Source organism: Eucyclogobius newberryi, unplaced genomic scaffold (genome assembly GCF_026437365.1).
Source record: "Eucyclogobius newberryi isolate DKJ021-1_F unplaced genomic scaffold, fEucNew1.0.hap1 SCAF_2, whole genome shotgun sequence".
NCBI classification, from domain to species: domain Eukaryota; kingdom Metazoa; phylum Chordata; class Actinopteri; order Gobiiformes; family Gobiidae; genus Eucyclogobius; species Eucyclogobius newberryi.
Window position 1 is genome coordinate 19,985,311 of NW_027315834.1, and position 21,058 is coordinate 20,006,368.

Sequence of the window (21,058 nt, forward strand, 5' to 3'; positions counted from 1 at the left end):
TACTGCGCCACCAGCAGAGTAGCCTTTTCGTGGTTCATTTTTAATTGGCCAATACAAAACCTGACATTACCTGACATTTTACTTCACAACAATGCTATTTTTTTGTTTTATTTTTCAACTATTGCCTCTATAGTTTACAGAACTCAGTTATTGACATACTATCGTTAGTATTTCTGACTTAACACAGCTGAACGGGGTAGCCAACCTTTTAATGATGATGTCAGGTAAAACGAGTGACGCCGGTCATCATGTTTATTCAACTTAATTTAACATTAAGTGGCCAATTGTATAATTTCGGATTCGTGCATTTCTTTCATTTGATATAAGAACCCTCTGAAGTGGATTTATGAAGTTAAGAACTTCCCGTAGCCTAATAATAATCACAGATAACGGCTTTTTTGGTCGAACCATAGAGAAAGCCATGATAAACTTCATGCGTCGTGTACGTAGTTGTCTGATGCCGCGTCAGGGGAAGCCTCCATTTCACACAATGGTACGCTCCGTCATTCGCCTGTCGCGCCTTTCCCTCGGCACAGTGAGGCAGACGCGCGCTCTTCTCATCCACACTCAAGTGCCCTGGGAACGAAGTGGTCGCTGCACTTGTCGGTTTTCCCTCAGCGCACTCCTCGGTGGTCGTGAACATCGCAGCATCAGCAGCGGCCACACGCATCACAGGTGAGTGACCCGCTCATCCCTCTCATCCTGCACAGCTAGAGTTTCTTTGTCACTCACCACAGTAAGACAGAAAACAGAGCGGTTCGAGTCATTTTCAAACGTTGTATAGGCTATAGGGTTGGTTTCTGTTATTCTGTCAAAAATAAAATAGAAAAAAATAAAAAAAATGCAAAGGCACAAACATGAAAGTAGGGTACCATAATGCTCGCGCCTGTGCTGTATCCTCGGCTGTGTTGATGAGTTAGAACTCAAGTAGATTGAAACGTATTTGAGTGTTTCTGTTGGAGTATTGTAATTAAACTCGAGTGTCTTGCCAGAAAACTGAAAACACGTGTAGCCTATTGCATGTTGAATGTTATTGTTGTTTCCTTATGCTCTTGCTGTACTGCAGATGGAGCCATGTGGCGGTTGAAATAAAAAGCACATTTTTGTCTGGGAGGATTTAGATCAGTGTTTCTCAAATAGCAGCCTATATGAGTGTTTTTGTCTTCCCTTGTCTAATAATTATAATAACTGTACATTGCTTAGTCTCATTATAGATCGGTCTCATATTAGACCTAGTTTAGCCCTTATTTAGCCCTGATAGGGATTTGAATTCATGGAAGCCAAATATTTTCTTGTGAAAGTGTGAGAACCAATGATCGAGAACACAATCATGTTTGAGCCAGAATAGGGTCTGATTACTGCATGTACAACCGGCACATAATATTTGAGTGGAAAGAGGACAATGGCATAGCTTTGCATAAATCCTAAGAATGGAGACCAGTTGATTTCAAATGAAGGTATGCTATTGTTTAATGTTGATGTGAGATGAGTCAAGTGTTTAACCAGTGGTTTATAGTTATTTTCATTCCATCTGTCCAGCTTTTATTTATAGCTGTTTGTTTTTTTGCCATTGTTATTGCAATTAGGAGGAAGTAGTGTAATTGCTTGGGTAAGGGTTATATAGATCACCAAGTAAGCAGACTGCTGGGAATGGAGGGATGTAGAGCTAGAGGATCTTTGACAGTACCTTCATGACCTTTGACCAGAACTGTGTGCAAAGTGTGGTGGTGATTTTCAATTTCTTATGGACAATGTGTGCAAGTGTTGCTGTTGGTGACACCCGTGATACATTTTTCTGTGTGTTTGTGTGAATTCTGTGTAGGGTTTTGTATTAGATGAGTTGTTGTTTTGTGTGACATGTGCAACAAACCGGTACATTGGAAAATATACTCGTCTAGTAGGTTATATTTATGTTAGAAAAAGTCGAAGGTCATGAAGGCATCGTGTTTGATCAGATAGCCCATGATTACTCCCCTTTCAACCCATGTGAAAACGGAATGTGTTTTTGTTGATGTAAATGTGATTGGGGATTTGATTGATTGAAATATAGAACATTATTATTATTATGAGCAGAAGTATTATTAGTAATAGTAGTAGAAGTATTCAAATCATTAAGTAGGTCTAGTTTAATACATGCATTATCCTTAAATAAATTGAGTGGAGACAAACAGCAAAAGAGCTGGACTCTGGTTGGATTATATTCCCTGGCATCAAGCACAAACAGCTCTCAGTGGGAGCGAAACTGCCAAAGTGAGTCATCTGCCTGCTGGGCTTCACTAACTCATGTTAAGAAGCTTGCCATTTCAGAATGACGTTAATATCTAATCATTTACTTAATAAACTCTATGTATAGTTCGTCTTTAGTTAGGCCCGAGCGCCACAAGCTGGCGAGAGGCCTATTAATCTCGTAAGGCCGTGCGAAGCACGGCTGCGAAAGTGCGCACGTAGTGCGCACGAAATCGAGCGCGAAGCGCTCGCCCACTTCCAAACACTCACTAATGCACTCCTTCACTCATGCACGCCCCGTGCATACTAATTAGTAGTAGGAAAATGGAACATTACCGTTGTAAACGGGCGAAGCCCGTGCAAAAGTGCGCACTAAACGAGCACCTTACATTGGGATGACGACCGCTTCGCGGTCGTCATCCCCATATAAAGCACTCATTTGCGCTAAGTACCTCACGAATACGTTCCCCATCTCTTGCATGTTCCGTGCATATAAGCATGTAATGCAAAAATTGAACATTATTACTGTATAGAGGGCCAAAAACACAAAGTGGGCGGAGCCCACTCAAAATTAACGAAAGTACCCGTCAGTGACCAGGGACCCACACCATGAGGTAGGAAAGCGCGAGCGTTTTCCGAAAATGTATAGTTTATGATATTTGAAAAATGGGAAACATTGTTTTCGCATCGGAATATTATTCTTTCTTTCTTCTTCTCGGGACCAACCCCCCTATTTTTCACCCAGTGAACATTGACGAAAAGTCACAAAAATTTGCACACCTCTAAAAATCGTGCCTCTCTACATTCTGGCTATTTCCCTTTTCTAAAATAAAAAAAATTGGCGCGTCAGCGCCCCCAAATGTACCAAAAATGCATTGAGAGATGGGAAATGACCCAAAAAAAATCTGATCGTAGAATCATGAAATTTGGCGCAGAGGTAGATGGTGACAAGAGAAGTAAAAAATATTATTACGGCAACGCCGTCCGCCCAACCAAATGTCGGCCATATTGCTTCAAAAATGGCTAAACATGACTTCGGAGTTTTTCCAAACGTCGTACTTTTACGAACTCCTCCCAGGGCGTTGGCCCTAAAAAGCTGAAATTTGGTGAAAATGCTACTGAGGAGTGGGACATCAAAAGTTATCCAAATTACATTGATACCTGTCACGGTCTCTGTGCGGCGAAGCCGCAAACTGTAGCTAGAATTTCAGAAATCTCCCATATTTAAAATTTCTGCCGTTTGCGCAGATAAAGTCCGAATTGCGTCAAATTAGAATCAGTTGTTAAACTCTTTGCCCTAAACCTACTTGAAGTGAAATAAATTAATTTGGAGCCACAGCGCCCCCTACAGATTTTATATGGAGGTTAAATGTTTAGTTTTGCGAAATTTTATGAAATTTGACACACAACTCAATTTTGGCCTCCCCATCAAAAAAGTCAATGAGACCCATGTCATAATTGTTATGGCGTTGCCGTAGCAATGACCAAAACCTCCCTTGTTATTCCAATGGGGAAATCGCCAGAACATGTTTACACTTTAGACTTTCACAAACTCCTCCCAGGGCATTAGCCCTATTAACCTGAAATTTGGTGAGGCTCATCTTCAGGGGTGGACCATCAAAAGTTATCCACATTTTTATTCAAAGAGTCACGGTGTCTGTGCGGCAAAGCCGCACATTTTGCCAAGAATTCAAAATAAAATTGCTTTTTGATGGTAAAACAAAGTGAGAAGATGTGACAGCTTCACAGATTCAGCAGTAGGCGTAATAAAAGGACAATTGGGGCGCGTTAGCGCCCCCTCCTCTTGCGGCGTGGCGGCGGCGTGGCGAGGGCCGATCATTGCCGCTTGCGGCTATATTTTCAATTCCAATTGTTACACCCTTACAGAGGGTACAAAATGCATTAAAAGTCTAATTTACCCAAAACACATAACAATTTTGTAGAGTCTGTGTTGTTAATGCTTCTTTCACTGACCAGATGAAGACTAAAGAGATACAGAGCTAAAGAGCTACAAGGTGAACTCAACTGCCCCCGAAGCTTTGATTGAAATGTCTTTATTCGGCTGTAGAAGGCGTTTGCTTACCTTGGCCTCTGTGCAAATGAAAGCTGAAGGACAATAGACCTTTCTCAACCTTTTATCACTGGTTCCAAAACTTGCATGTAAAGGACGTTCACAGGTGGCAAAAAGGATAGAGTGCATACAGCTACAATAGTCTCCGCTCGGCTGCTACAGATCACTTTTCCGCCTGAAACTCATCTCGTCCCTTGTACAAACACACAAGGCAGGTCTGTGATTCCTGACTCTTCATTGGTTGAATAGCATCATGTTATTACTTGCCAACCAAAACAGAGTTGCGGCGCTAGGATAGCTGTGATGCTAACTCACTCAGAAGTCTCTAATGAACCCATAGACCAGGGGTATCCAAACTTCACCGAGGGCCGCATTTTGAAAATACTGTCATGGAGCAAAGGGCCACAAACAACCCAACAATGTTGAATTTATCAAATGACAAAGTGAATCATTAGAATTTGTTTCCAATTTTACAGTAAAAAGTACAACTTTTTGGACCAACTTAGCAGGAAGCCGGATGGCCACAAAAATTTTGTCTGAGGGCAACATTTGGCCCCGGGGCCGTAGTTTGGACATGCCTGCCATAGACTGATATAGTATATGTTTTATGAATCGGCCTTCAAAGTCGTCACAGAGGTGAAGACGTTTGGCAAACTCCCATAGATTTATCAGAGGAAAACTATTTGTGTCATTTGGAGCTCTGTCCAAACAGATGAAGATGTCAGAGGAAAAGAGGAAGAGGGCTGATTTAGACATATATGTTTGATGCCCTTTTGACTGTATTTTTTGCCTCATACATCTGGTGTTTAGGCAGAAATATCCCTATGTATGCACCAACAATGGTAACAGCAAGGCTGTTACCATTGTTGGTGCATCTCTCTCTTCTGAAAAAATGTAAATAGACAGTTTTAGAAATCGTTTTATTACATGTTTAAATGACTGCTACGGCTCTTTAGTCATGTCTTTCTGTGGTGCACATTGTGCAATTCAGATGCAACAGTAATCGTAACCTACTGTGTAAAGTGAAAGCAAACACATTTCTAGTTTAATTTTTAATTCATTCATTCATTCATTGTTTCTCAGGCCAACCTGTCTTCCAGTATTGGATGAGCTTTGCACAGATTGGGTCAGTGTGTTGTTTCTGTTGGATCTCTTTCAGTCTGGGTTTTGTGCCCACAAATACTTTGACCTATGTTTCATGGTCCATTTCATCTTGTGTGAGCATGTGCTTAAGTGGCACTCTCTACAAGGTTCCCGCTGCATATCAACCACTTACCCGGTACATGTACGATACTGAACGTGAACTTCATATGTCTCAACAACAGACAAAACCTTAGTACTCTGGGTGGGAGCTCATCTAATGCTTTGGTGCTCAGTGGAGGCATATGATCTGTCTCCAGCTTTAATTCGAGTCAATGGATGTAGGGCACTAACATTTCACAAGCCCATGTAACTGCCAGAGCCTCTTTTTCTATTTGGGCGTAGTGTTTATCTGCTTCTGTTAGGCCTCAAGAGATGAACACCACTGGCCACCATGTTCCAACATGCACATGGAATGACGCATCAGCTACCACACGTCTCTGCCTCAAAAGAATATGGGGCAAGAACACAGCTGTGTGCTTTGGGTCATTGTCATGTTGGAAGACACAGCTATGAGCCATCTTCAATGCTCTGACTGTTGGAAGATGATTGTAAATAATCTAAAATCTAATACAGTCATCCTGTCCCCTGTACAGAAAAGCACCCCCAAAGCATGATGTTTCCATCCCCATGCATCACAGTAGGGATGGTGTTCTTGAGATGTACTCATCCTTCTTCTACTTCAAAACTCAGCGAGTGGAGTTTATACTACAAAGTTCTATTTTGGTCTCATCTGACCACATGACTTTCGACCATAACTCCTCTGGATCATCAGTCATGGATCATGGTCATTGGCAAACTTCAGACGGGTCTGGACATGTGCTGACTTAAACAGGGGAACCTTCTGTGCGATGCATGATTTTAAACCATGACAGTGTAGTGTATTACCAATAGTAAACTGAGGTCCCAGCTCTCTTCTGGTAATTTACCAGCTCCTTCTGTGTAGTTCTAAGCTGGTTCCTCACCTTTCTTATCATCATTGATACCCCACGAGGTGAGAACTTGCATGGAGCCCCAGTCCAAGGGAGATGTCATCTTTAGCCGCTTCCCTTTTTGAACAATTTCTCCAACAGTTGGTATTTTTCACCAAGCTGCTATCCAATTGTCCCGTAACCCTTACCAGCCTTGTGGTGGTGTAAAAAAATTGTCTCTGGTGGTTTTTGACAGCTCTTTGGTCTTGCCCATGGTTGTAGTTGGAGTCTGACTGATTGTGGGGTGGACAGTGTCTTTATGTAGATAATGAGCTCAAACAAGTGCTACTAATTTAGATAAAAAGTGGAGTAGAGGAGGACTTTTTAATGGCAGGTCTTTGCAAGCCAGAATTCTTACTGAGGTGTTCAAATATGTATTTGCAGCAATAATATACAAATACATTATTTAAAACTCTTAATGTGATTTTTATTTTTTAGATTCTGTCTCTCACAGTGGAATTGTACCTACGATGAAAATTGAAGATCCCTCCATCATTTCTGAGTGGGAAAACTGTAGTTTTACACTAAGTAGGCCTAAACAATCCCATTCTTCACTTTCACACTGGCTCTGGAGTCAGTCCACCCACACGGCTAATTATACTGTGCAGGGAAAGAAGAGTGTGTTTATTCTAACATTACCAACTAAGTGTACAAAATATCCAGACAAAGAGTTTTGATTAGTGATAGATGCTTCCGAGAAACTATCTCATTAAAAAGTATCTCATTATGTTATTTATTCATTGCAGCTTATGTTTTTCTGACATTGTTTATTTAGAAAAGGGTTTGTTTCTGCATTAGGATTAAAGTCTCTATTATTGTTCATTGTGTTATTTTCTGTAGCAATATATTGCACTTCAAAATGTGTTTTGTGACAGGCCTATCCAGAACGCCTACTGTACAGTTCAGTGTGAGAGTTTGTAAAACTCAAAATAGTCCATACATGCCAAAATTGTGCATTATTCATTATTCATATTATTAATTGTTGTATGTTGTATCTTACCGCCAATACAAGTACCTAGTTTGTGAATTGTGTTCACTGACAATGGCTTATACTTTTAGTATCACGGCATACAGGACTGGGTCAATAGATTTGATTATTGAAGGCACAAATAGCCCCATTTCAAAATGATTGTGTCTGTTTGAGAAAAGGTGGCTCATGCTCAGTGGAAATGTAGGTCACTTATGGTTGAAATTTGCAAGTAATTTCGTCTAGCATAGCGCTTGTATTGGATTTACAAAGAGGCGTCATGGCAGCTGATGAACTACTGCAGCTGCAGAAGCTTGGTACAATAAAAGCAAGCATGCTCGAAAACAAAGCACCATACTGCAACAAATCATCACAAAAAAGCGTGTTTACAAATGTCCACAACATCTTTAAAAAGAAAAAAATTAAAACATTGAAAACGCTAATGATTTTAAAGAAGCTTTAACTCGTGTCAAAGATCCATGAAAATAAAAACCCACAAAAATACCCCAAATCAGAGTGAAATACAGTGTGGCAGGCTGGAGCATTAGGATGAATTTTCATCACATCAACTCAAAAAGGCTGCTCAGTGGTTTGTATGGCTGAGCCATCCTCGTATTGCGATAAAGGATGACGTACTGGATGTAGCCCTACTCAGCTGCCCAGTCATAAACGTGTGTTTTGGCAAGACACAGTAATGTATTTGAAAGATGAATGATACCACGGTGAGAGGAGCTGATGAAAGATTAAGATTGCACTCAAGTGGACTGGACATATGCTGCTTAAAGTAATGTGTCTGGTATAGCAGATACCAAATACACCATTAGAGATACAAACAATATAACATTAAAAATAGCCATATTTCACAAAATATGTCGAAATAGGCCAGTCTATAACCTATGCCTATCTTACCCTTTTTGGCAGTGAGAAAAAGCCTGGCTCTAATGTTGCTTGGATATTATTGCTTTTTTGCTTTTCGAATGAATACATTTTCACATATTTTAACTTTTATGCTTTAGAATTTGAACACATCTAAAGGGAATTTTAAAGACACTATTTCTGGAATTCTGTTGCATTTTAAGAGCTCTTTGGCAACTGTGTGAACGAGTGTGTGAATAGTTTTGATAAACAAATGTGTCAATAATTGTGTTGTCAATGTGCATACTGGTGAAAGATGCTGTAGTGTAGTTTTAAAGTCCATCCATCCATCCATTTTCTGCCGCTTATATTAGCAGGGACTCCCAGACTTCCTTCTCCCCAGACACTTCCTCCAACTCCTCCCGGGGGGATCCCGAGGCGTTCCCAGGCCAGCCGAGAGACATAGTCTCGCCAGCGTGTCCTGGGTCTTCCCCGGGGCCTCTTCCCGGTGGGACATGCCTGAAACACCTCCCGAGGGAGGCGCCCTGGAGGCATCCGGAACAGATGCCCGAGCCACCTCAGCTGGCTCCTCTCGACGTGGAGGAGCAGCGGCTCTACTCCGAGCTTCCCCCATGTGGCCGAGCTCCTCACCCTATCTCTAAGGGAGCGCCCAGCCACACGGCGGAGGAAACTCATTTCAACCGCTTGTATCCGCGATCTTGTTCTTTCGGTCACTACCCAAAGCTCATGACCATAGGTGAGGGTAGGAACGTAGACCGACCGGTAAATAGAGAGCTTTGCCTTTCGGCTCAGCTCCCTGTTTACCACAACGGTCCGATGCAGCGACTGCATCACTGCTGCCGCTGCACCGATCCGCCTGTCGATCTCACGCTCCATCCTTCCCTCACTCGTGAACAAGACCCAGAGATACTTGAACTCCTCCACTTGGGGCAAGGACACCCCACCCACCTGAAGAGGGCAAGCCACCTTTTTCCGGTCGAGAACCATGGCCTCGGATTTGGAGGTGCTGATTCTCATCCCAGCCGCTTCACACTCGGCTGCAAACCGTCCCAGTGCATGTTGCAGGTCCGGGTTTGATGGAGCCATCAAGACAACATCGTCTGCAAACAGCAGAGATGGAATCCTGTGGTCCCCAAACCGGACACCCTCCGACCCCTGACTGCGCCTAGAAATTCTGTCCATAAAAATTATGAACAGAACCGGTGACAAGGGGCAACCCTGGCGGAGTCCAACATGCACTGGGAACAGGTCTGACTTACTGCCGGCAATGCGAACACAGCTCCTGCTCCGGTCATACAGAGACCAGACAGCCCTGAGCAAAGGGCCCCGGACCCCGTACTCCCGGAGCACCCCCCAAAGGACACCCCGAGAGACACGGTCGAAAGCCTTCTCCAGATCCACAAAGCACATGTGGACTGGTTGGGCAAACTCCCATGAACCGTCGAGCACCCGATGGAGGGTATAGAGCTGGTCCAGTGTTCCACGACCGGGACGAAAACCACTCTGCTCCTCCTGAATCCGAGGTTTGACTATCGGTCGGATTCTCTTCTCCAGTACCTTGGAATAGACCTTACCTGGGAGGTTGAGGAGTGTGATCCCTCTGTAGTTGGAACACACCCTCCGGTCCCCCTTCTTAAACAGAGGGACCACCACCCCGGTCTGCCAGTCCAGAGGCACGGTCCCCGACTGCGACGCGATGTTGCAGAGACGTGTCAACCAAGACAGTCCTAAAACATCCAGGTACTTTAGGTACTCAGGGCGGATCTCATCCACCCCCGGAGCCCTGCTACCGAGGAGTTTGCGAACAACCTCAGTGACTTCAGCTTGGGTGATGGATGAGCCAGCCTCCGAGTCCCCGGTCTCTACTTCCTCTTCGGAAGACGTGACTGAGGGATTAAGGAGATCCTCAAAGTATTCCTTCCACCGTCCGACGACATCCCCAGTCGAGGTCAGCAGGTCTCCACCCGCATCGTAAACGGTGTTGGTGAGACACTGCTTCCCCCTCCTGAGGCGCCGGACGGTTTGCCAGAATTTCTTTGGTGCCGACCGATAGTCCTCCTCCATGGCCTCCCTGAACTCCTCCCAGGCCCGGGTTTTTGCCTCTGCGACAGCACGAGCCGCGGCTCGCTTGGCCTGCCAATACCCGTCGATGACCTCCGGAGACCTACAAGCCAGAGTGGCCTGATAGGCCTCCTTCTTCAGTCTGACGGCATCCCTTACTTCCGGTGTCCACCACCGGGTTCGGGGGTTGCCGCCACGACAGGCACCGGAGACCTTGCGACCACAACTCAGCCGCATCAACAATGGAGGCGGAGAACATGGTCCACTCTGACTCAATGTCCCCAACCTCCCCCGGGACATGGGAGAAGCTCTCCCGGAGGTGCGAGTTGAATACCCTACTGACAGAGGTCTTCACAAGACGTTCCCAACACACCCTCACAATGCGCTTGGGTCTGCCAAGTCTGTCCGGCTTCCTCCTCCGCCAGCGGATCCAACTCGCCACCAGGTGGTGATCGGTTGACAACTCTGGCCCTCTCTTCACCCGAGTGTCCAAGACACGCGGCCGGAGGTCAGATGACACGACAAAGTCGATCATTGACCTCCGGCCTAGGGTGTCCTGGTGCCATGTGCACTGATGGACACCCTTGTGCTTGAACATGGTGTTCGTTATGGACAAACCGTGGCTAGCACAGAGGTCCAATAACTGAACACCGCTCGGGTTCAGATCAGGGAAGCCGTTCTTTCCGATCAACCCTCCCCAGTTGTCATTGTCATTGCCCACGTGGGCGTTGAAATCCCCCAGTAGAACAACAGAGTCCCCGGTCGGTGCACTGTCCAGTACTCCTCCCAAGGACTCCAAGAAGGCCAGGTACTCTGCACTGCTGTTCGGCCCGTAGGCCGCCACAACAGTGAGAGACCTGTCCCCCACCCGAAGGCGGAGGGACGCGACCCTACCGTTCACTGGGGTAAACTCCAACACGTGGCGGCTGAGCTGAGGGGCTATAAGCAAGCCCACACCAGCCCGCCGCCTCTCCCTGCGGGCAACATCAGAGAAGTGGAGCGTCCAGCCCCTCTCGAGGAGATGGGTTCCAGAGCCCAAACTGTGCGTGGAGGTGAGGCCGACTATATCTAGTCGGTATCGCTCAACATCCCGCACAAGCTCAGGCTCTTTCCTCCCCAGCGAGGTGACATTCCATGTCCCCAGAGTTAGTCTCTGTGTCTGGAGATCTGGTCGCCGAGGCCTCTGCCGTCGACTGCCGCCCAGATCTCTCTGCACCGGCCCCCTATGGATCCTCCTGCGGGTGGTGGGCCCACGGGAGGGCGGCCCCACGTTGCTCTTTCGGGCTGTGCCCGGCCGGGCCCCGTGGGGTAAGACCCGGCCACCAGGCGCTCGCCATCGAGCACCCATCCCAGGCCTGGCTCCAGGATGGGGCCCCGGTGACGCCGATCCGGGCGACGTAAACGGCCTTGTTCGTGAACTCATCATAAAGGGCTTCTGAACCGATCTTTGTCTGACCCGTCACCTTGGACCTGTTTGCCTTGGGAGACCCTACCAGGGGCTTGAAGCCCCCGACAACATAGCTTCCGGGATCATTCGGGCACTCAAACCCCTCCACCACGTTAAGGTGTCGGTTCAAGGAGAGGTAGTTTTAAAGTATATGTGATATACGATCAAAACGAGACAGTAATTCATCAATGTTGACATGCAACTCCACATGAAAAAAAAAAAAAACACTCCTTAATCTATTTGCCATTAGGAAAACTTAAACAAAAATGCAATTAACTAATTTTCATTTAGCAATCATATGGCCTGAAAAAAATACTCTCCTTTGTGGAGGCTGCACATTTAAAAGGTTTAAAACGCGTCCCTGGTAATTATCAGGAACTTATTACAGTAACCATGGAACTACAGCATAAATTGACTTTACGGTAAGCAATTGTGAGCCACTCCTGGCCTGGACCAGAGAAGAGACTCCACTCTTTTTGATGGCTGTAAAAATATAGTATTAATTCTTTAAAAAACGTGTAAGTATTTGAAAAAAGAGATTCCAGATTGTTATTTTATTAGTAATATCAAAAAACAGTAACTAAAGAGTTTTTAAGGATAAACCAGGTCAACAATATAGAATGATAGAGCTCGGGATCGAACGTCAAAAACGTTGTAACTGTATTACGGTACTAATACTGGCATATATGAAACCTGCATTTGAAATAAAAACACCATAAAAAAGTAAACCAAAGCCGGGGAACGACCTGATATTCTCCTGGGTCACTACTGGTAAAGATCCTATATTTATTATGCAGAATACTTTTGAATCTTGAATGAAAACTCGGCTAAAGGTCCAGTTCAGTTAAACTAAACCTCTAGAATGTTGAGATGTTGAGAACTGTATGCCTGTCCACATTCTCACCTTTTTTACATTTTTTGTCATTCACAGAAATTGATCTACGATGGAGCGAAAAGAGGACAGCATCTATCTTTGAAACAATCCTCTTCTCACTTGCACTCCGCATGCTAAAGTTCTCATAAGATATCTCTTTGATATCGTATACTAACTTTGAGCTGACAGATCTGTTCAATTAAAGTCATTTTGCAAACACTTTAAATTAGTTTACCTGAATCTTTAGATATACACAGGTATAGACAGTTTTCACGCCCCTTTCTGCCAGTGCATTCTCTGTGCCATGCCTAATAAAAGTGGATTGCTCACTTTTTGGGGGCCCTCTGATTTGACAGATCCCAGCCATTGCCCGCCCTCAGTGAGCGGGGCCACCTTTTTGATTGTGGCATATAGCACAGTCATAGCAATCGGGTTGCTAGGCAATGCAGGATTGGTGTTCATCATTGCTCGGCAACAGGAGTTACGCAACGTCACCAACATCTTAATTGCCAACCTGTCGTGCTCTGACATCCTCATGTGTGTGGTGTGTCTGCCAGTCACTGTCATATACACCCTGATGGACCGCTGGGTGCTCGGAGAGGCCCTGTGCAAGGTCAGTGCATCACCAAAACAATTACACACAAGTTCAGCAGGGAGAATATAAATAAAACAACACAAGGAGTGACCATAGATACAACCTCAAAGTATTAGAAAAAAGGTTTAAGAATAACTAAATCAATAATGTATAGGTTAGCACACTCATTCCCAAACTGCTGGTTGGGACCCCAGTTGAAAAGAGGTTCGAACTAGATTGTGTGAATTTGAATGATGGTATGGCATCTTCAATGCTTCTGTGTCATCTTTATAATAATTGATTTAAACTTTATCTACAAGAAAATAAGAATATTTTTCTATGGACAATAGTTTCTCTAGTGGGCGACTGATGTTTTGGTCACCAAGGTATCCACGTGTCAAAGAGGGGTCACTGAGTTTAGCATTCTCTCAAGAAGACTTTTCATCCTGTGTCTCTTTCACTGACTTTAAGGGAAGAAATGTTAATCTGCTGTTATATTTTCAGAATTGTTTGCGGCACATACACATTTATTGCACTTGCAACCATTTTTCTCATGTACATCTGACCAGAGCTATAAATAGCTCTAAATAAAGTTACCTGAAAAATACTCACCCCTTTGCTCAACCAGCTCTGTACCAGAGATAGAGAGAAATTAGAGAATAAGCCCCCATTTCCTTTTAGTTTCTTGAGTTCAGGGTTTGGACAGTTAATAAATGTATAAGACACAGAACATCTCGTACAACTTCAAAATGGCTGTCTTCTAACTTGTAGAGCTAGTGTGAGCCTGTGCCACACCAGCCACTAGGCTGCAAATTCAAAAGGGCATTTCTGACACGTGTTTCTACTGAAATGAGCTCCAGTAAAAGCTCTCAAATATTCCTTTATTGGACATGATCTGTGAACAAGGTCAAAATACTATTCCTCTTTAATTTTCAGCACCTTACATGGCTAATTACAGGTATTAAATTGGCAGAGAAACCCACAGAAACACATATAGTGGCACATAGTGGCCGGAAGTGCATTTTTGCTCTACATAAATCTTTTACTTAAAGTTGTGTTAGAGTTATTAGGTATTTGCAGATAAAGCCAAAGAAAATCATGATGATTTTTTGCTATTTCCACTGTTGCCATTATATAAAGCCGATCTGTGCTTGTATTTCTCCTGTTCAAGGTTACTCCCTTTGTCCAGTGCATGTCAGTGACTGTGTCCATCTTCTCACTTGTGTTGATTGCCCTGGAGCGGCACCAGCTGATTCTCCACCCTACTGGATGGTCCCCTGCCGCTGGACACTCATACCTGGCCGTAGGACTGACCTGGCTTGTGGCCTGTTTCATCTCTCTGCCCTTCCTCTCCTTCAACATCCTCACTAATGATCCCTTTCAAAACATCAGCCTGCCCAGCAACCCTTTCAGGTTCTCAGAGAAGTATAGATCTGTACACAACAGCACCAGCAAGCAGGGCAACTGTATGTAGGTATACTGTACATTGGAGAGAACAGAAACGATGTATTATATTTTTGTGGTTAAAAAAGAAGAAGAAGAAGAAGAAGAAGAAGAAGAAGAAGAAGAAGCCACAATTACTTTTCATCAGACACATTGGGATTTTGTAGATCGCACAGGCATTTTAATTCACAATGCTTAGTAACAATAGGGTAGAATCAATTGAATCTCAACACACAACCAATTTAATAGTTTTCATTTGTTACATTTTATATTTACATCAAAATTTTAACATTTATTGCAGCTCATCTTTTTTTTTTTTTGCTAAAGGGACCATCTGATTTGCATGGAGCTGTGGCCATCAGACAAACATCGTCTTGCTTACACAACATCACTGCTACTTTTCCAGTACTGTCTTCCCCTGCTGCTGGTTCTTCTGTGCTACCTTCGAATCTTCCTTCGTTTGAGGCGACGCAGGTTAATTCTATTTGCTAACATATTACAATATTAAACATTTTATACTGTACTATACTTAAAATGTCAATATTAAAAAGTATGACAGAGTATAAGGGCCAACCCAAATAAAAATATTGCAGGCAGTACGAGAATAAAGTCATAACATTTCAACATTAAAGTCATAATTTTCTTAAATTAAAGTCAAAGCCAGACAAAAGTCCTACATTTACGAGAATAAAGTAATCATTTAACGAAAATAAAGTCAAAATTTAAAGAGAATAAAGTCATAATTCAACGAGAATAAAGTCATAAATCCGTAAGTTGTAGTCGAAATGAAAATTTCATTTGTCAAATGTCGAAAGTAGAAATTTAAACGTTTATGGGCCGGTGTCAAAGTTCCGAGTCAAAGGGCCACCACGGCCAGGACGCAAAGAACAGGCTTGGATGAGTAAACATCTTACAACTACATAAAAGCCTGCAATAGATGTTAAAGTTTTTCCTGACCTTTAAGACGATGTCTTAAGTGTGCGCTGATTACAAGACAAGACACTGCAGCACCTTTCCTGTTACGCGTCATTCACAAACTGTTGGATAAATGCTTTACTTTCTCCATGGCATAGCCCTAGTGCACCATGGGCTCAAACACCAGCCGTGATCTGTGCCACAGCCGCCCGCAGACAGGAGGAGGAGCCTGCAGACAGGAGGAGGAGCCCGCAGACAGGAGGAGGAGCCCGCAGACAGGAGGAGGAGCCCGCAGACAGGAGGAGGAGCCCGCAGACAGGAGGAGGAGCCCGCAGACAGGAGGAGGAGCCCGCAGACAGGAGGAGGAGCCTCACTCTTATTCACACATTTTCTGCTCCTCTATTGTGTTGTTTTTGACGTGGGCACTTTGTGCACTCTATTCTTTCGTGCTCATTGTGGATTTACTGCAGCCCCTGTAGCGGCCCAAGGAACAGCGCATACTGGGAAGCTAAAGTTTTATGCACAGATTCTAACCTTTTTGTCAGCCCTTGGACAAACTCAGTAAAACACACAGAACCCAAAACAGCTGTCTGCAGTCTGCGCTTCCACTCAGCTCCTCCTGACGCCTGGATCATGTTTGGCACAGCCAAAAAGTGATGTTTTACGCACACGCCATCATCCATACTCATTCCACCTCTTACAGCCGAATAACACAACTACAGCCTAACACACCCCTGTAACCCAGGCAGATGACTGCAATGAGAGGAAACTATAAAGACTTATTGTGCTTATGGCCATGGCATGAGCGCATCTCCAACAACACAAGTGCACCCAACACCGGACTACATCATTTTACACATATATCCCAACTGTGAGGCAGCTTAAATTAGCCAAAAATGAATGCAAACTAAGTTCCTTGCTCCACAGAGGACTAAGAGCATCCTCTAACTGCACACTGTTAGTATCCAAATGTTTATAAGTTAGTCCAATACACAGAGTTTATGGGTTTAGTCCCTGATCTCGAATTCTGCCTCAACACTCCCAGGCCCGCGGTGCAGGGTCTGGAGCACTGGCTGTGCATTGGAGCACAGCTCCACAAACCCATAGTGCTCTGATGTAAAACCTATGCTCACCAAAACTCAGTATGACTTTGTACAAAGTTTAGAAGGGTGAAGAGGCAGAAGTCGAGGGAGCAGATTATTGGTGAAAATGGTCCGAGACTCCCTCGCCTGCTGTGGCTCTGAGCGCGGTCAGTGTCCTGCAGTGTCCAGGACCTGAGCCATGCACAGGCCCTTAACCTGAAGGACATGGGGACGCTGCACAGAGGAAATGATTGTGATGTCTAAAAGGCCTGCAGTATAAATATCAAAATCTATTGTGGGCTTTTGTCTTAACTTTTAACTCTTCCAAGCCAAGCGCATTTTTGCATCCCTTTGGAAAGATCCAAAATCTAAATCTTTAAAATGTTGACTTTATTCTCATAATATTAATATTTTATTCTTGTACTATTATGGCTTTAATCTCATAATATTAAGTATTTTCTGAGTTTTCATAAAACTAAATTGTCAAAATGTTATGACTTTATTCTCGTAGTGCCAGCAATTTTTAAAATTTGGGCTGGGACGTTTTCATATTAAGAAATATCGCCCTAGGTGAAGTGTGATATTTGTTTGTGAAACAATGGGGGTCCTGCTATTTTCAGGGACATCTTGGAGCGCAGCAGGAGGACCCAAGGGGCCCAGAGAATAAATGTCATGCTGGTAGCCATTGTGGTTGCCTTTGCTTTGTGCTGGCTGCCTCTCAATGTTTTCAACACTCTGTTTGACTGGCATCACCAGGCCCTGCCGGACTGTCAGCATGACACAGTCTTCTCTGCCTGCCACCTGACGGCTATGGCCTCCACCTGCATCAACCCTGTGGTGTATGGGTTCCTCAACAGCAACTTCCAAAGGGAGTTCAAGTCCACACTTCAGCGGTGTCAGTGTGGAAACAGGACAGTGGAGAGTTATGAGAGTTTTCCCCTGTCCACAGTGGCCAGTGAAGGCATCACAAAAGCCACTTCGCTCAACAGAATGGCCAGGCCAGAGATCAGCACCGTCACACGGTCCAAATCAATATTCTCCGACACATAGGAGACTGTCGGGACCAGAGGTTGTGGGAGATATGGAAAAAGACACGGTGTGTTGCCTGGTAATCCACTGGTTGGGGCAGAGCGCGCGTGTGCCGGGCTCCGGGTGCGGCTGGCATCGGTGTCGTGGGTTCGAGTCTTAACTCGGCGGATTGCTGCGTGTCCTCCCTTCTCCCTCATCCCCCGTTTCTCACTTCCCTCTCTTGTCTGGTGGAGCCTGCAGGCAACAATATCTTTAAAATAATAAAATAGGGAAAAGACATTGCAAGGTTCAGAGTCGTGCCCAAGGACACTTTCTGAGTAATCCTGCTAATTGTGGAGATTTTTGTCTGATCATCACAGGCACTAAAAGTATTTCAACTTTACTATGTAAAGAGTTCACAGAATGAGGAACTACAGTGCTATTCAGAACAAACACTACAAAATCTAAATTCAGGAAACGGCATCCTGAAACATTTTTACTGACCACCGACGGCGTAAATGGTCAAAACAAAATAGGCCTAAATCTACAGTACAATCAGTCAGAATGTTTAAACTCAACAAGAAACTGAATGTTCAACTTTGCTTTAAAAACAGAAATTTTATGTTAATATACGTTTATTAAAATAGCTACGGCTACCTTAACCTCATGTTAACAGAATAAATGTCTATTTCAACGGTTGAGTTGACAGTACCATAGAATAAAGAATGGATAAAATCCACTTGTTTTTGGCACCATTCAGCCTTACCGTCTCTACATGGGATCAACGTGAATGTTCAAACCTGTGGACTGGAATGCATGATAGCTATAGTCACATCCAGTGGGATTACACTGAAGTTATTACCCACATTATTTTGAATAAGTCTCAGGCTTGGCTGTTGTTGTTGTTATAGGCCTATCAAATTTTAAGTGCTTGTGATTTTGTGGCTTTATTCTTACGTCAGTAATTGTGGAAAAATAAAAATGTGGTTTAAGAATTGTATGCTTTATTTTAACTTTACATTACAGTCTGTAACCTGTGAAAGATTAGTAACAACATTGGATTTGATACTTTTTTTAGATTCTGTTTTTTTCTCCCACTTGTTTCTCCCCCATTGATTTCCATTATAGTGGCATGTTTGATTGCTCTGCAATGACACTATAAAATTGTGTTTTCATTTGTGGCTCTCTGGAGCTTTTAGAGGGACCTAGGGGCTGGGGTGGGTTGTGGTTTTGTGAGGGGCCACACGGGGGTGTTGGGGGGTATGCGTGTGAATATTGATGAATAAACATGTTTGAGTATGGTGTACCGTAGTTATAGCAAGCTAAGCTGTATTTGACCAGCCCTACATTACACACCATTATATGCACATAAACACACAGGTACACTCAGGTACATGGAGCAAATATACATGCCTAAAGCTCCAGAGGTAAAGCTTGAGGGAAAAGGTCAATTAATGACTCACTTTACAGAGGCCTGTTCTAAAACAAAACACAGATAAAACAAACACAGAATATCCATAATAAAATACCGCTATAGCATCCAATAAAACAATAAATAAAATGTTTAGTTAAATATATAAATAAACAAATACATAAAAACATACTTACACATACACTATGAGATCAAATACTATAAATAAGAGTGGATAGTGCTTAACCAGTGCTTTAAAATAAATAAAAAGCCATAAGATAATTTAATTTAAATGATGTCTGATTTGTTCCACAGGCAGAGAGCAAAGTTGCTGAAGGCTTTTTTTCTTGACTCAGTTTTGACTCTGCATGACCTTAAAATAAAAATGTCTTGAGATCTCAAGCAGTGAAAAGGCCTACTTGATCTGATGTTCAGAAAACCTATTAAATAATCAGGCAAAATGCCAATGAGAGTCATATGAACAAACAAAATGCAGTTTTGTTCTCTTCTGGCATCGACTGATTACCATTACAGTGGTACAGTGGTAGTATGAACTATAAAAGAAATCACACATTTGACCTCTTCTCAAAATGCCAAACCAGAACTGATTGGTTATAATGGGAGAAATCCTTTTTCAAATCACACATTGCTCATGTATAAAAACAAATCAAAAATGTTTTATGTGTGTGATGCGTTATATGTGTTTTTGTTGTTTCAAGTTTAAAACATAAATAGTAATAAAATAAAGTGTTTCTATCCCTCGCACTATCTTTGAGGTCAGCACAAATAATTTTGATTTGTATTTTTGTGATGACGCTGACCTCTGGTGGTGATCATTGCCATGAGTAGACTGTTTTTCATTTTAATTCAAAGATCCAGTAATTTATTTTCTTAAGGTATGTTTGGGTTTACAGCGGCTCTTGAAAGTGTTTTGTACATGTGCTTTTAGGGATTTTTTTTTTTAAATACTTTTGCAAATAATTATGACATTCTTCTTTCATATTGTCATTATGGGCTACTGTTTGTAGAATTTGGAGGCAAATAATGAATTTAATTAATTTTGGAATAGGGCCGTAAAACAACAAAATGGGGGAAAAGTGAATAGTTTCCAGATGCACTGTAGTTACAATTATAGGGACATTTATTTTTTACATTTAGAGCCTCTACATGTGCAAAATAACAACCAAAGACCCGAGCCCCAGTCACACTTATTTATTATATTGGAATTTAAGAAAAGCAAACACTTGAATAAACAGTTTTGTACATTTGTAGTCTTTACCCCATTTGGTAGTGGCTGTGGTTGAAATGCTCTCCACTGAACACAAGGCTTAGGACAATGAACACCCGAGAAGCAGACGTAGACACTCCAGTGCCAACACATTGGAATAAGGCTGACAGGTGTGGACATGAACCCTTTCCTGCCACTCTCATATTGTACTCCTACAACAGATTTAGAGATAGGAAAGGGATGTTGTACAAAAAAGTTTTATCAGTCATTTGGATTTGTGTGACCAAATGTTTACGATCACCATCAGCTTGTCTTCGGTGAAATATTACAACAAAACAGCTAAACAAAAAAAGAAGCTAAATAGCTTTTAAATACTAATTGGGAGTTGCACAAATGAAAGTGTTTACATCAGTGTCACTGTAAACAATATGCAACAAATGCTTTGGTGGATTAAAAAGGCCTTTATCAAATGAAGACATGAAGGTAATAAATCTTAAATACATTAGAGAACAGGGGGCATTTTAATGAGAAAAATGTATTGATAAGGACACTCTGAATTGCATTTACAGTTACAGATGTTCGCTTTTTTTCCAAGGGTGAATGTGCAATTTTGATCCAATATAGTTCAATTGTTAACCACTTACCAGAGCAATATTACTTAAAACTTAATATTTAAAACTAGTAACTCCCTGTCAGAGTACAAAAGCAGACAAAAAACGCCTCGGGACTGGAATGGACTAACAATAGCAAAAAATAATAATAAC

General features: G+C 43.0%; 1 protein-coding gene across 1 annotated transcript; it reads left to right on the plus strand.

Moving 5' to 3' along the window:
• The first annotated feature begins 539 nt into the window (after nucleotides 1-539).
• On the plus strand, nucleotides 540-17,735 carry npy8ar (neuropeptide Y receptor Y8a). Its single transcript, XM_072454185.1, has 5 exons — nucleotides 540-675; nucleotides 12,691-13,246; nucleotides 14,379-14,620; nucleotides 14,978-15,124; nucleotides 17,268-17,735. Exons 2-5 carry the CDS (start codon nucleotides 12,938-12,940, stop codon nucleotides 17,695-17,697), a joined length of 1,128 nt encoding a protein of 375 aa, XP_072310286.1. The 5' UTR covers nucleotides 540-675; nucleotides 12,691-12,937; the 3' UTR covers nucleotides 17,698-17,735.
• Nucleotides 17,736-21,058: the final 3,323 nt, after the last annotated feature.

Coding starts and splice junctions, on each gene's coding strand:
- npy8ar (XM_072454185.1), top strand. CDS start 12,938: ATGCCTAATAAAAGTGGATTGCTCACTTTTTGGGGGCCCTCTGATTTG. Junction 13,247..14,378: donor TCGGAGAGGCCCTGTGCAAG/GTCAGTGCATCA, acceptor CTCCTGTTCAAG/GTTACTCCCTTTGTCCAGTG. Junction 14,621..14,977: donor CTGCCCAGCAACCCTTTCAG/GTTCTCAGAGAA, acceptor TTTTTGCTAAAG/GGACCATCTGATTTGCATGG.